Raw genomic sequence first — 13,513 nt, 5'->3', positions numbered from 1 at the left:
ATGGCATCACTCAATTAAGTGATTAGATCTGATTTTTCAATACATATATAAAATATTTCATGTTCATTTCTTGGAGGGAAATAATGTTCTTTGGTTGTTGTTTGTCCTTTCATCACAGGACACTAAGTCTTACCCCTGTTAAAACAGGCTTTACCTGATCTTTTACTTACAAAGCAAAACTGAACCCTTAAGTTCTGGGTCCCTCATTAAACACATAAATTCCAATTATATCCTGTCCCTTTAATCTCAATCAATTTCTGCTTATTCTCAAAAGCAACACTAATTTGACACAGTTATTTTGTAAACAGTAAAAAGTCAAGGCATTCCTCTAAAAAACATACTAACACTCCTATTTAAAAGACAGAAGGATTGTGGAAAGAAAAGGTTGAATGTAAGATGATTGTTTTCAATAATTCCAGTGATCCAAGGAAATGGTATAATGTGATCACTGAGAAAGGAGGAGTGAGTCTAAGCTGGAAACAGGTATCTTGGGTTTTAGGGATTTTTGTTTTGGAGTTTTTTTGTTTAAGTTAGATATCAGTGTTCACTAATCAACCCTAAGTACAAAACATCAATTCTGCAGACATACCCTTCTGCATATAGATAAATATCTAAAATTCAACTGGTTGATTTGAGCTGGCAAATAAAATTCATTAATGAACTGGTTAAACCATACACTACTTAGAGAATCTATTAAATTCACATTTCAGAACTGGAAGATCAAAACCATTTCAATCAAAATACTTTAATTATACATACTTATTTTAAAAATCAGCATTAAAGCCATCTGTAAGTTAAACCAACAGGAAAAAAGTGACACCATCCTAGTGAATGGCTTTCCTCACATGCTTACCTTTTCTCTTCGAGAGCAGCAATATTCTATCCAGTTCAAATATATCATACAGAAACTCTCTCGTGAGATCCCTGCCAGACGGTGGTCATAATCCTCATCAATATTGGGGTTAAATGTTGGGTCTACATCCACATAATTGCGGTCTGTGCACAGCCGCAGTCCCTCCTGCATTGTCTCGTTAGCTAACCATTCCTCTAGCTTGGGGGATGTTGTGACATAATAGATGATTCCCTGAAACAGTAGCAGTTAAAAATATGAGTCAATACTGCAATTTAAAAAACCCAGTCAATCTCAACGATTCAACTTATTTGAAATTTTTTTGTGAAAATGAGCAGAAGTGATACACAGTAGCATTTATATTGCTCACAGGTACAACAGATTTGCACAGAAAACACAATACAGGTGGTGTATAGGAGTATTTTTCAAAGACTATGAGGATTTCTGAAGCCTACACTGAAGGACTAAGGAAAGGGAAAAAAAAGGATGGGATAGGATCCTCACTGTAATTCTTGCAGAAAACAAATACATAGAAATTTTTATTTAGTTAACATGATGGCTTACAGAATTTCTAAAAAATTCTAAATTTTAAAAAAAGCTAAAACACAAAACAGTTTAAGATCCCTGTGCTAGGGAACACCCCTTGTGTGCATGTGTGAATAAGTATCTTGGAAATATATTAACCTGAAAATTTTCAGCTCTCAGTAAGAGAGCAGCTTATGAAAAATCTCAATTAGTACAATAATTACCTGAAAGGATCTGAGGTTACAGTTGTCTTAAAACTGGAAAAGAGGGGTTTTTTAAGTACCAAAGATGGGTTTGGACAGCTTATGAAGACTAAAGCAGCTTGGCTTTCTCTAAAGAAACTAACTAACCAACTCCTCTCTTACAACAGAGCTGCTATTGTGTTTGGGTAACAGTTCTAAAGTTTCTATTCCAGCTTCAGCTAGGAGGTATCCTCTCTCTAATCTGGAGTACATGGTCATTGTCCTGTTCGTGTGCCAGACTACTGAGTCACCATCAGTACAACAAACTGTCCTCCTTTGCAGAAGGTGTTCATACAGCTGTAATGATCGCCTCACCCTATGATCCTCATGTGACAGACATTATGGGTTCAAGACATTGAGCAGTTCCCAGGTGCAGCCAAGCCAGCCTCCCCCCACAGGCTGCACTGAGCCAAACCACACCTTCACATAATAAGTGGTGAGGATTTTCCGGAGATCAAAGACTTGAAGCATGGAAGCTGCACTGTTGTCAGTGATGCTGTAACCCTCCAGAACATACTTTGTTACAAGCACTTCCCAAGCCAGCCAACGCTGCCCAAAGGCAGCATTAAAGGAAAGCATGTGAGGAAGATGGCCTGGTTCACAGCAACAAAAACCTTCATCTTCCTCTACACCTTCAGTGATGGCCTCTACTTCTCGTTGCTGACAGTAAGTTCCTTAGGAGAAAACAGAGGAAAGAAGAAAGAGTTTAATGCTTAATATGACTGCTTTAATGTGAACTTGTGTTTGGAAGACTTTAAAATTCAACCTATTTCCAATTAAATTCTTTTAACACTAATTGAACTATCCACCAATAAACACAAAAGATTTAGCTTAATTTATCACTCTAGGATCCCATTTTAGTTAAGTTTCACTAAGAGGTATGCATGTTACACTAAAATGGAAAGAGGGACTTGGCATCAAGCGACAGGAACATCAAGAGGTCCTGCAGCCCATTTTCAAAGCAATTTATTAACAGGATAGAACTGGAAATAACTTCAGTTTCCAAAGCAGAAGCCTACTTTTTAGTGCAGACAGCTAAGGACATCCAAGATACTCACCTCTGAACTCAAGCCCCCTCAGCTGGAAGGTAACCAAGCCATTTCCTATCTCTATAAGGTGTACTAGTGCATTGAGGTAGTCAGAGGCTAGGATGAAGCAGTCCCCCGTACTGTAGTTTCCCCAGCGACCCAGCAACAAGTCTCCACATAAGCTGTGCTGAAGGGAACGGGTTAAATGCTCATAGAAGATAGAATTCAGATTGTTATCATCTGAACCTGCGGGAAGATTGAATTTAGGTTATCTGAAACTGCAGAAAAACATCAAGCTTGAATGTCAATTATTACTTCACATTGAATCCTATCTTTTTCTTAACCACAGTGCTGTTTCAAGGTCGTGCTCTACCCCCCACTTCCCCTTTTTTATGGGGCAACTACTCCAAATGAATGCCAAGTAACATTTGTATTTTGAACCCAATTTTTTCTTAGTCACTCCTCCATTTTCCAAATTATTCCTTCACTTCCACTCGTGCACCTCCCATCAGCCTATTCAAGATAATAAAGTGCAAAAGCAAATGAGCACAGACATCTCGGTGATGTCTGTTGTACTCATCTCATTACCATGACATTGAGACACCCTCAAATAGTACTTGGTACTTTTTAATTCACTCAAGAATAAAAAGCAAAACAGTTTAATGCTTACTACAATTATAAATAAAAAGGTAAAGCAGGAACACAAACATAAGAGTGAAATCAAAAAACTTATGGGAGAGCCAAAAGAATAAGGCAAGAGAGATGACAGAAAAAAACTAACAGTAGACAGAGTGACAGATGTTGGGCATGGTTGGATAAGATCAGAGGGCAAAGTGATCATGAATCCTATAAAAATCCAATAAAAGAAACCCACCAACCCACTTCCCAAATGGCCCCCTCCCCCTCAAATAAACCAACACCCAAAAACTCCAAACCAGCTACCAAAATCCAGCTAGGAGAGCTACCTGGATTCCGATCCAGCTGTGAAGCCAGTCTAGTATTTGAATGATCCACACGTTTTGTGCTGAAAAGAAAAAAAATAAAGCGTACTTAATACAAAATATATTACTGTAAGAATGTCTAAGAAAAGAAACTACTAACACTGTGTTCAATATTCCAAATGAAATAGTTTCAAAAAGTTATTTTAAAATAATTTTAGATGCATCTTTTCTGCTCTTCTCATATGTAGAAGTATTTTTTGTGTATGATAGCATTATAATGCCTAATAAAGTTTGTCCACAGTAAATAGCCATAGAATAATCTTGCACTTAAGAAAAGATATGTACTTTCATCTAAAGTATCAAAGTGTTACCTGTGAGAAAAAATTAAGACCAATTGAATCAGCCCAGCTAACATTTCAGTAGAGTTTATTGAAAGATTAATTTTTAGACAGTTCTTTCATTATGTGAAATTACAACTATAACGCTTTAACCTAAGATTTGGAACATTTCATTTAAACTGTTCTAATGTTAAAAGAGAAATAAGAAATACCAAAAATATCCACTCAACCTGCCCTACGCTGTTTACATAATATTTTACTGGTCTGATACACTATCACCAATAGGGAGCTTAAGAGAAATAAAACAAAAACAAACACATTCTGACCTGAAGGTTCTTTTACTACTGATCCCACCTTGAACAAAAAAATACTTACTTTGAAAGATTTTTGTATTAAGTTCAGCCAGTTTTGCTGTGAGCAGAACAATAACGAACACAGGTAAAACACACCTATGAACTGGTCCCCAAAACTTTCTTATACATAAACTTAGTTTTGATTAAAATTACACTTCACAATACCATAAATTCCATGTTTAAAAACACCAGGATGGCATATCACTAAGTAGAAATTACTTAAGCAGCTGAAGCAAATGAGCCTAGTGTAAAAAACACCTGCTACAGTATTTCAGAAACAAGTTCAGTGAAAACTCACAGTGCTTTATACTAGTTTTCTCTGACAGAAAAAAGTAGCAGAAATTCAAAAGTTCAAAAAAACCAAACAAACAAATGCTCCAAACCAACACTTCAGACATATCTATTCTATTAAAAACAAATTACTTAAAACTTTATTATTTCACCTACTTGTAGTCTCTTTCCCAGAATTTGACAGGCCTGGCATATGAAGTGATGAATATTGCACTTCCCAGAAAAGGATTCAGTGGAGTAGAGAAGAAAGCTGACACAACTGCTTGGACAAACAACATGGCAGAATCTGTAGGATAAGAGAATCAAGGAAAGCAAAGCAAAAACTATTTTTTTTAAGATTCTGTGATTGTGTTCAATACAGACAATAACACCAATGAAGAACAAAACAAGATCTCTATGAATTTCTATGCAGCAAAGATGTATTTCCAGCAATAAGGGGATTCTTTTTGTTTTTAAAAACAGAAATAGATGGAAATCTGGCACTAGACATGACAGTCATTCCCAAAAATTCAGTTGAAAATACTAACTCAACACTCGATTCAAACCAGCCTACATAAGTTTAAAATGCAAAGCTCAAGTCTAAAACCATAATGAGTGACTCCTGTAAAAGGGAATGACTATCAAAAGAAAAATCATGTGATTTTCAGAATAACTTCTGGTCCATGTTTCTTTTACCTCAGCATGCTATTCCTACCATTACATATAATTCATAGAATTGTAACAAGGCAGAAAGTCTGCACAGCTTCCTTGTAAATACTCACTAGACAAACCTGCTCTTTCAGCAGTTTTATCCCATAACACAGAATCCATTATAATGCAGTACTCAGAAGTTATAAACACACTACTTCAGAAGAAGGTTTGCATTTTCAAAGGATACGTGGCACAGCAAAGGGCTGGGCAAAAGCGTGGAAGGCAGACCCCCATGTGATCTGCCAGGGAGCAATGTAGGTATATACAAATCTCAATTTATAAAAGAGTTCCCAAAGCTACAGAGGAAAAAAAAAAAAAGAGAAAAACAATTCAGTATTTTCACCAATAATTAACACATCTTACATCCTGAGGAATTTACCGGTCATCCTAGAGTCCTTACTTATCTACCAGAAGCTTTGAGACTTCAAAAAAGGATGTAATTATAAAAGCAAGTAATATAAGATGCACTTGAATGTTTTATGTACAAACTCAGGAGATGTTTAGAAAGTTACATATGGTTTCTCAAGACAACATAAATGCTTTGGGAAAGAAGTCTCAGCTGTCTTACAGCATATCTATTACAGTACAAAAGACTGAGAATCTGCAAGATTACCTATCAGATAGGACTATCCATCTGTTTTCCCCTTTGGATGAACTGAAACACCTAAAAATAGAGTTAAAAGTTACCTTGCTGAAGAGTATGGACATGAAGAAGAGATCTAGCAGCATGGTCTCAGTAAAACTTTTGTAATCAAAAGTAAAGAAGAGCACTGTGAAAATAACAGTGACATACTGGCACGTTGGGCTACTGAATGATGAACGCAGTAACTTCAAGCCAGCTATTGTGATCATTAAAGCACCCAACCTGTGTAAGGAAGTCACACAAAACAGTTATTACCTGTTACCTGCAAGGGGCTTAAAGACCACTTAAGTTGTGCTGTCATGCAATACCAATCTCTTCAAACTTTGATTTTGGTTTGCTTTTGGAATTGGGGGCAGAGGGTGTTAATGATTTGTTGGTTTTTTAAAGACAACTTCTGATTTAAAAAAAAAAAAAAGATTACTATCTAAATCTTTTCATCAGTACTCTCAAGCCAAGTAATGTTCAAGATTATTTCTAAGCGTGCCACTAAAAAAGAAAAAAAAATTCGGAGATGAAATATCCCTGTAGTCTGAAGAGAAACCTAATCTTTAATTTAGGTTATGACTACTAAAATAAAAAACGCTAGATTAATCATCAAGAGGGTGTTAATGAACTCTGGATTATCATTTCCTGTGTGACTATACTGCTCTAATTTCTACTGAGGCAACAGCAGGTTTTTTTCAGACGTAGCAACGGATATAGCAAAGGGTTATTAAAAAAAAGAATTAGAAGTAACATAATGGCAACATTCCTCCCAAAGGTCTCATAGTGACTGCGATAATGAACCCAAAGCAAGAATTTACTAAATGCAGGGATTAAAATTAAGAAAGCCAAAAAAGCCACACACCACCCCACAAAATTAATTGAACAACTTGCCCCCCAAAATATTTTCTGTTTAGTTTCAATACTTATACTCTTTTGTTCTAAATGAATAGAACTTCAAATCCAAAAAAGACACCTGGTTACTGTTTCTTGAAGGCAAAAAATGCAGTGCCTATTACTGAGCTATCATTTGCTGAGACAATCAGATACACTGCTCAAGGGATTGTAACTACGACTCAATTTAAGAAGCAGTGTGCAATTCTATCTGGATATGGATTATACTTAGGGGCTAGGAAGCCTGGGGAATTCCTTGGTGAGAGAAGAAAGGGGCAGAGAGGCAGCACTCCGGCACACCAACTCAGGGAACAAGTCTGAAATTTACACCTGATAAAACACCAGAACATATCAACACTATCTTGAACTTGCCATCTGGATAATCATTTTATAGACTCTGTAGCTCAACAAGCCAACATCACACTACTAGGTAATTCCACAACATTCCATCTTCACAGTATATGCTACAAGTTGAATGATTTATTTTCGCAGGAGTGTCCAGTTAAAAGTGTAATACTCCAATCAGTTTAAGTCAGCTTTATACAGGCTTTTAAATAAAGAAAAGCTTTATTTATTCCTTGCCTTACTCTTAAGGCAATACCATTAAGGTGTTCTGTCTTCCCACTGACACCAGAAGTCACTAATTTCCCACCACAGCAGACATACTCAAGAGCACTTAATAGCCTTTTCTACTTACTCAGTATCCAGTTTCTTTGGACTAGCAATATTCTTAGCGCTGCTACTAAGCTCATTGAGGACTATCAGTGGATAGATAACATTCTTCTCTACAAAAAGGAGCCAAATGTGAAGTTTCTCAAACCACATAACATGTGCAGCATCTGTCAAGATATATTAAAAAGAAGCAATCAGATGGCACTGTGAAATCAAAAATCTCTGGTTACAAAATAAAGACTCTTCATCCAATTAACTTGGAATAACTGTTTTCTCACAATGGACTTTGGTAGTTTTATTTAAGTAAAATAAAGAGAAGTTCCTGTCAGTAGTCCCATTAGAGTTTTTGCAGTGTTCACACAACAACAGAACAGTTGGCAAGCTACTTGCTTACTGTACACAGAAGAAAACAAACTGGGTTCCACCTCTTCAATAATTTCAACATTGCTATGGATGAAGCTTTTTGAAATGATGCATTTTAATCTCACGCAAAAAGATTGTTTTTCAGCCCTATTTAATCTGAAGAACATCTAGTTTACAACTCCACAATACAAAAGGGCCTATGTAACTTGCCAACACAAATGTCTGTCACTTGAGCAACTTCTTTTAAACTTCTACAAGAATTGTAAGATATGTTTCAAATTACTGCAAATTACAATAGAATTTTTTTTCTACAATACAGGCTAGAAGATTTAATGTCAAAAGTTATGGTAAACACTGATGCATACATAAAGGGCACCAACTGTAGCTTTTCTAGTTTTAGAGATTAAAGACTTAAGGCATACAGTTGCACTTTTCACTTCTTCCAGTTAAAGTCTGACATCATACTACAATTGCTATTCATATTTATCCATCTTTACATGCAGTCACTGGGGAAAAAAAATCCCACAAGTTAGACATCAACAAATAGACCACATTGAATGGCTGCTACAAAGGTAGAAAGTTTGCTAATCAATTCTGATAATTCTTTGCTCCTGAAAGCAGCAGAATACTCTCTTGTTTTGACAACTAGTTGAAAAGAAAAACCAAAATAGTTTGTTTCCAAATCAATTTAGACTGGAATTTCTTAAGTCTGCTGTTAATAATAAAAACATTCCAACAGTGAAGTCCCCACAATCTACCACAACATTTATCCATTCTGGAAACCTGATAAGCAGTCTAACTTCATCTTTTCTGCATCTCTGGGGAAAGAGTCCATGAAAACATAGGCTTTAGCACAAGCTGCAAGCACATATCTGTGCAGATCAAGTTGTAAGACTGATCCCTTGGTGTCTTCATCCATCAGTGGGCCACTCGCACTATTTTCTATTGTTAAACATGTCAACAATACTATTAAAAACCAAATCAGTAAACGATGAAGTCTCCACCAGCATTCACCACAGCTAATCCTCTAAAACATCTGAAAACTTGCTACACTGAGCAAATACAGAATGAAACATTTGATCTTTATGAAAAATTCTTGAGCAATCATAAGCACAAACCTTGCCACTTAAGATTTTGAAGACTATGTTTTAATGGAACTGCTCTGAGACAATATTAACACTCATATTACCATCATCAGTTATGAGATATATAAAATGTCACGGAATCAAAGCATGAGAAACTGAGAAACATACATTTATAGACCAGATATAGTGAAATTCCAGTGATGAGAATAGTAAAGAGAATAAGTATATCAATAGGTAACACAAGTTGGTCAGCAGCTACAGCAAGTTCAAGAAAGCGTTTCAAACAATACTTACTCCGGACTTCAAACTGATGGTATTCCTTGGTTTTCAGCAGCGGGTGAGAAAAGCAATGCCAAGGAAGCTGCTTTCGGAGTTGAGGCAGAACATAATGGGTCACAAAGCCCACCGTACCCACCAATGCATAGAGAACGTAACTTAAAATAGGCTAAAAAGAACAATTGAAGAAATTAAGATTTGTGTTTTATAAACAAAATACAATATTACTTTGCTAGTGTTATTTTCCAGCATATGCTTCTTTGCCAGCATATGGGCAGGTGCTCCTGCAATACTGATGTATATCTTCATGAGAAACTGTATTACCAATTTTAATATAAAACAAGAAACCCTATGAGAAAAAAAAAAACCCTTTGTATCTAACAAATTTTCTCTAAGCTGAAATGTACTTTCAATTAAAAACAGTACACCAATCTTCTTTTACAGTCCATTGCTTCTGACCCATATGCATTTCATTTTATAAAGGTATTAGTCTCTAAAGGCTGAACCCAATTTACATTTCCATCTGCTGGATAAAAGGAGGTATAAGCAAATCATTAGTTTCACATTCACTTGAGAAGGTAAGAAGACTCCCACAAGACCAATTCCTTCCACAGACGTCACAAAATACTGTAAAATTAACAATGGATGATGGCTGGATTTCACAATAATGGTTTCTACACATTAAAATTTTCTCTAAATTTCTACATAGGTCTAGATAACTGCAAAACTGGGATTGCGTTTTCTTGTCATAAGCTCTTTAAATTCCGTGAAGCCCAAGTCTATTGAAATACACAACTGGTCAAGAGCATACAGCCAAGTCTCCCAAACATGAGGGAAAGCAACATTCAGGTGGAGTCCTGAAATCCAGCCATACAATAGTAGAAGGGGTATTTTCCTCAGAATATGCAGGTACACATGCTTAATTAATGAACTTCACCATGAAGAAATGAAATTACCTAAATGCATATGCTTTTTAAAATTAATTTCTTACTTTAACTTTAAGCAGCATGTACTCTAAAATACATGCCAGAAATTTTCATTTGCCTTACATAAGGCTATTCATAAGCTAGTCAATGGTTCCAAAATAAGAAACTCAGTAACTGCAGCTCTTGAGGGAAACACTTTACTTAAATTCAAGCACAGGATCTAGTCCCATGCCATTATCATCAAGAGCCACATATACACATTAAAAGCATCCAAAGCACTAGCTACATTGACAAGTCAAAAACTTGGAACTCAAATGATCTTTAAAGTCCTGTAAATAATCGTTCCAGGAAAGCCGTACTGCCCTATATTATAGTCTACAAAGAGCCATTCCAGCATGGAACTGCTGAGTCAAAGCTGAGACCCTCAAACTTTAAGCACTAAACATTTTAAACATTTTTTTTTTTAAGTTTCACTTTTCCTTATCTCAAAACAATTCTGACAATGAGATCAATGACTCAAAAGAGGGTGTTTTGTGTCAGAGGCTATAATGCAAGTCTAAAACATAAGAAGAAACCAAGAAAGAGCTAAGGAAGATGATCTTTTGAGCACATGAAAGTGAAGACCTTCAGTCAGTCATGTACTTATCATGCTGTATGTTTAAATACCATCTAAAATTAGCCAGAAGACTCAGTGAACTACCAGAATACACTTTATATCATACCAGAGTATTTGCATACAGAAGGCAAATTGAAGATACCAGGTAACGTCTTACCTGTAAAACTGTAAATACTGTACTGACATGAATTGCAAAATAGAGGACACCAATGACTATACACACTATCAGGTCAGACTGCAATCGTTCACTCTGTGGAGTCAAAATAGAATAATTTTAGAAAATAACCGCTTACTTGATCTCTTAGAATCGTTAAAGTTGGAAAAGATTCCCAAGATAGAGTGCAACCTTTCAATACCTCCTTAACACACAAATGCAGTAACACTGGAACTGATTAAAGATTTTTTAATTATGCCAGTGTTAACTACTTCCACTGAAGTTATCTGAAATTTCACAAGACAAACCTTACAGCTAAGAGCATCAGTCCAGCTAAGTGAAAGGGAAAGACTCACAGTGGGGCACAACAAATACATATATCAAATATATTCTCTAATCCTGGACTGTGAGGTGGTGTAAGGATGCCCTGATGAAAGCACTTGAAGGGACAATCAAATTTCCCCTTTATGATCTAAGAAGTGTTTAAACTACAGAGCAATTAAGAGCCCTGGAAGAGTGCTGCCGAGGTACAGCTACCAACCAGGTGAAAAAAAGGCTCTTTAACCCTTTTCTGCCTTCTTTGCAGAAGGGTACAGGTCAGCTTTGGAATGACACCGAGGAACGAGTCTCAGTTTTCCCTTACTGCTAAACAATGAAAACAAGCCACTGCTAGTGGGCAAGCCCCGCCTCAAGACTAGTAATGCCACACTCAGCCACAAGGGGGCAATGCGTCCTTAGGGCCGTTGCAACTCGAAGCCTCAAGTGCAGACTTGTTCTCAACTGTGTACAAACAGCATCAGTATTTGCAGCCCAGGAAATCATTAAAGGATTATCTACTCCAAAATTGGCCAAATAATCTCACACAGCAATTATTACTGCAAAGCCTTAACTTCTTGGGCTACAACTTACTTTGTTCTTAATCAGTTGTCCTGATTCTGAAAACCTCTGTAAGAAAGACTATCAAAATCCTCAGCTCCTCTGCCCCTTTTGAGACTAACACCACAGTTTGAGAGCTGAAGAGGAGCTTGCAGCTCCTATGGTAACTCTTTACTGCTAAATGTTAAAAGAATTGCAGTTTCTCTATTCTAAATATTTACGTGCAGTTTCCACACACTGCACCTCAAAGCTTGTAACTGCTGTATTATGAAAAACCCAGCTATACCGCTTAGCCTAAAGCTGAGCCCTACACAAAGCTAAATGAATATTCAGCCTTCTTTTGTACACGTCAAATACACTAAGCTTCTTAAATCTCTTACTTATTGCTACATTGTGTCAGAAAGAATAATGTTTAAATATTACTACTTCCATAAATATTTAGAATGAATTTGTACTAAAAATTCAAAGTAGTGTTTAAATAAATGGAAAGGTTACATCTGCTTCCAATGGAAGCAAACAACAAAATAACTAAGACTACCCAAACAAACCACAAAAAGCCCCAAAATACTTTCCATCATTTTTCATTTCCACTTGTGGAACAGCAAGCACAAAGCTCTTCCTCATAATTATTAGGAACACTGAGTTGATATAGTTTTGCCACCTTTAACTCCTTCCCACTAACTTCTACGCAAAAGCAATCTATTATTATCCATGAGGTAAAAAATACTCAGTGATACTTCAGTGAATCCACACTAGGGAATTCCAACTCTCTCTGCTCTTAAATAACTTAGAATTGCAATATCAGCATTATACTCCTAGGAGAAGCACATGAGTTCAGCTGCAGATTGAAAGGAAATGCTGTGATACCCATTCTAACTAGAACCATGCTAAGTGACAAGTGTGATCTAAGCAAGATCTGGATGGACGCTATATAAACCAACACAAAGCAAATGCTTAAAAATAATTTAAAAAATAATAGTATTTAAAAAATAATAGTAAAGAAGCCTACTTACCACAGAATTTCTAAGCTTCTCAGGTAAAGGATCTTTTACTTCAGACAGAGGATCCTCAGGGTTTTTGTCTTCAGAATTAGGAAAAAATTTTGATTGCACTAAAGAGCTTAAAAGAAAGAACAAAAAAATCCCACTGAAAAGCATGTATTGTTCTATGTAGTTTTATAATAATTACAAAGTCAGAAGTTCTACTACATATTGACCACAAAAAGTTAATTTTGGCACACCAGTGCTTTCACACAGTTGAGCAAATTTACAGAGATCTCAACTTTATAAAAGAATTAGTTCCCTGTTGTACAGAACAGTGACTATTAAAGACCAGCAGCCAGATATTCAAACTACAGTTTCTTAAGTAGCAACACAGGAGTAATGGAACAAAAACTGAATTTTAAGTGAAATTTAGCATTCATGAAACAAAATTTGAACTCATAAATAACTGAACAGAAATGTGCAAAATTTAGAAGTAGCCTATTTGGCAACAACATTTAAAAAAAACATTAATTCTTTGGTATAATTCAACAGCAACAACAAAAGAAACCTATTCTAGCCTGATTAATGAATTAGCTACGCTGACCAAACTTCTAAATTCTTAGCAGGCCTTGCTGATATTAAAGTTCCAAAACCTTACACTTAAGCTTTTAGAAGCCCATGTGCAATGTTACTAGCCATAACAAGTTGTCTCGCAACATCTCAGTGTGATTTTTCTCACTATATCCTACATAGTGCAGAAATATTATTTCATTTTATGGACAGGA

General features: G+C 36.0%; 1 protein-coding gene across 8 annotated transcripts in view; it reads right to left on the bottom strand.

Annotated features, from left to right (window-relative positions):
• The window catches only part of PCNX1 (pecanex 1), a 90,332-nt gene that overhangs the window by 18,864 nt on the left and 57,955 nt on the right, over window positions 1–13,513 (bottom strand). For all 8 annotated transcript variants that reach the window (XM_068193287.1, XM_068193284.1, XM_068193285.1 and 5 more), the window contains 11 exons: window positions 12,759–12,864; window positions 10,873–10,965; window positions 9,192–9,342; window positions 7,475–7,616; window positions 5,946–6,123; window positions 5,446–5,554; window positions 4,725–4,854; window positions 3,611–3,669; window positions 2,676–2,891; window positions 2,038–2,291; window positions 854–1,084 (listed from right to left, as the gene is read on the bottom strand). In XM_068193287.1, coding sequence (XP_068049388.1) covers window positions 854–1,084; window positions 2,038–2,291; window positions 2,676–2,891; window positions 3,611–3,669; window positions 4,725–4,854; window positions 5,446–5,554; window positions 5,946–6,123; window positions 7,475–7,616; window positions 9,192–9,342; window positions 10,873–10,965; window positions 12,759–12,864 — 1,669 coding nt within the window. The remainder of the gene's footprint in view (window positions 1–853; window positions 1,085–2,037; window positions 2,292–2,675; window positions 2,892–3,610; window positions 3,670–4,724; window positions 4,855–5,445; window positions 5,555–5,945; window positions 6,124–7,474; window positions 7,617–9,191; window positions 9,343–10,872; window positions 10,966–12,758; window positions 12,865–13,513) is intronic.

The sequence above is a fragment of the Anomalospiza imberbis genome, chromosome 6 (genome assembly GCF_031753505.1).
Source record: "Anomalospiza imberbis isolate Cuckoo-Finch-1a 21T00152 chromosome 6, ASM3175350v1, whole genome shotgun sequence".
NCBI classification, from domain to species: Eukaryota; Metazoa; Chordata; class Aves; order Passeriformes; family Viduidae; genus Anomalospiza; species Anomalospiza imberbis.
This window is presented reverse-complemented; position numbering and strand designations above follow the sequence as displayed.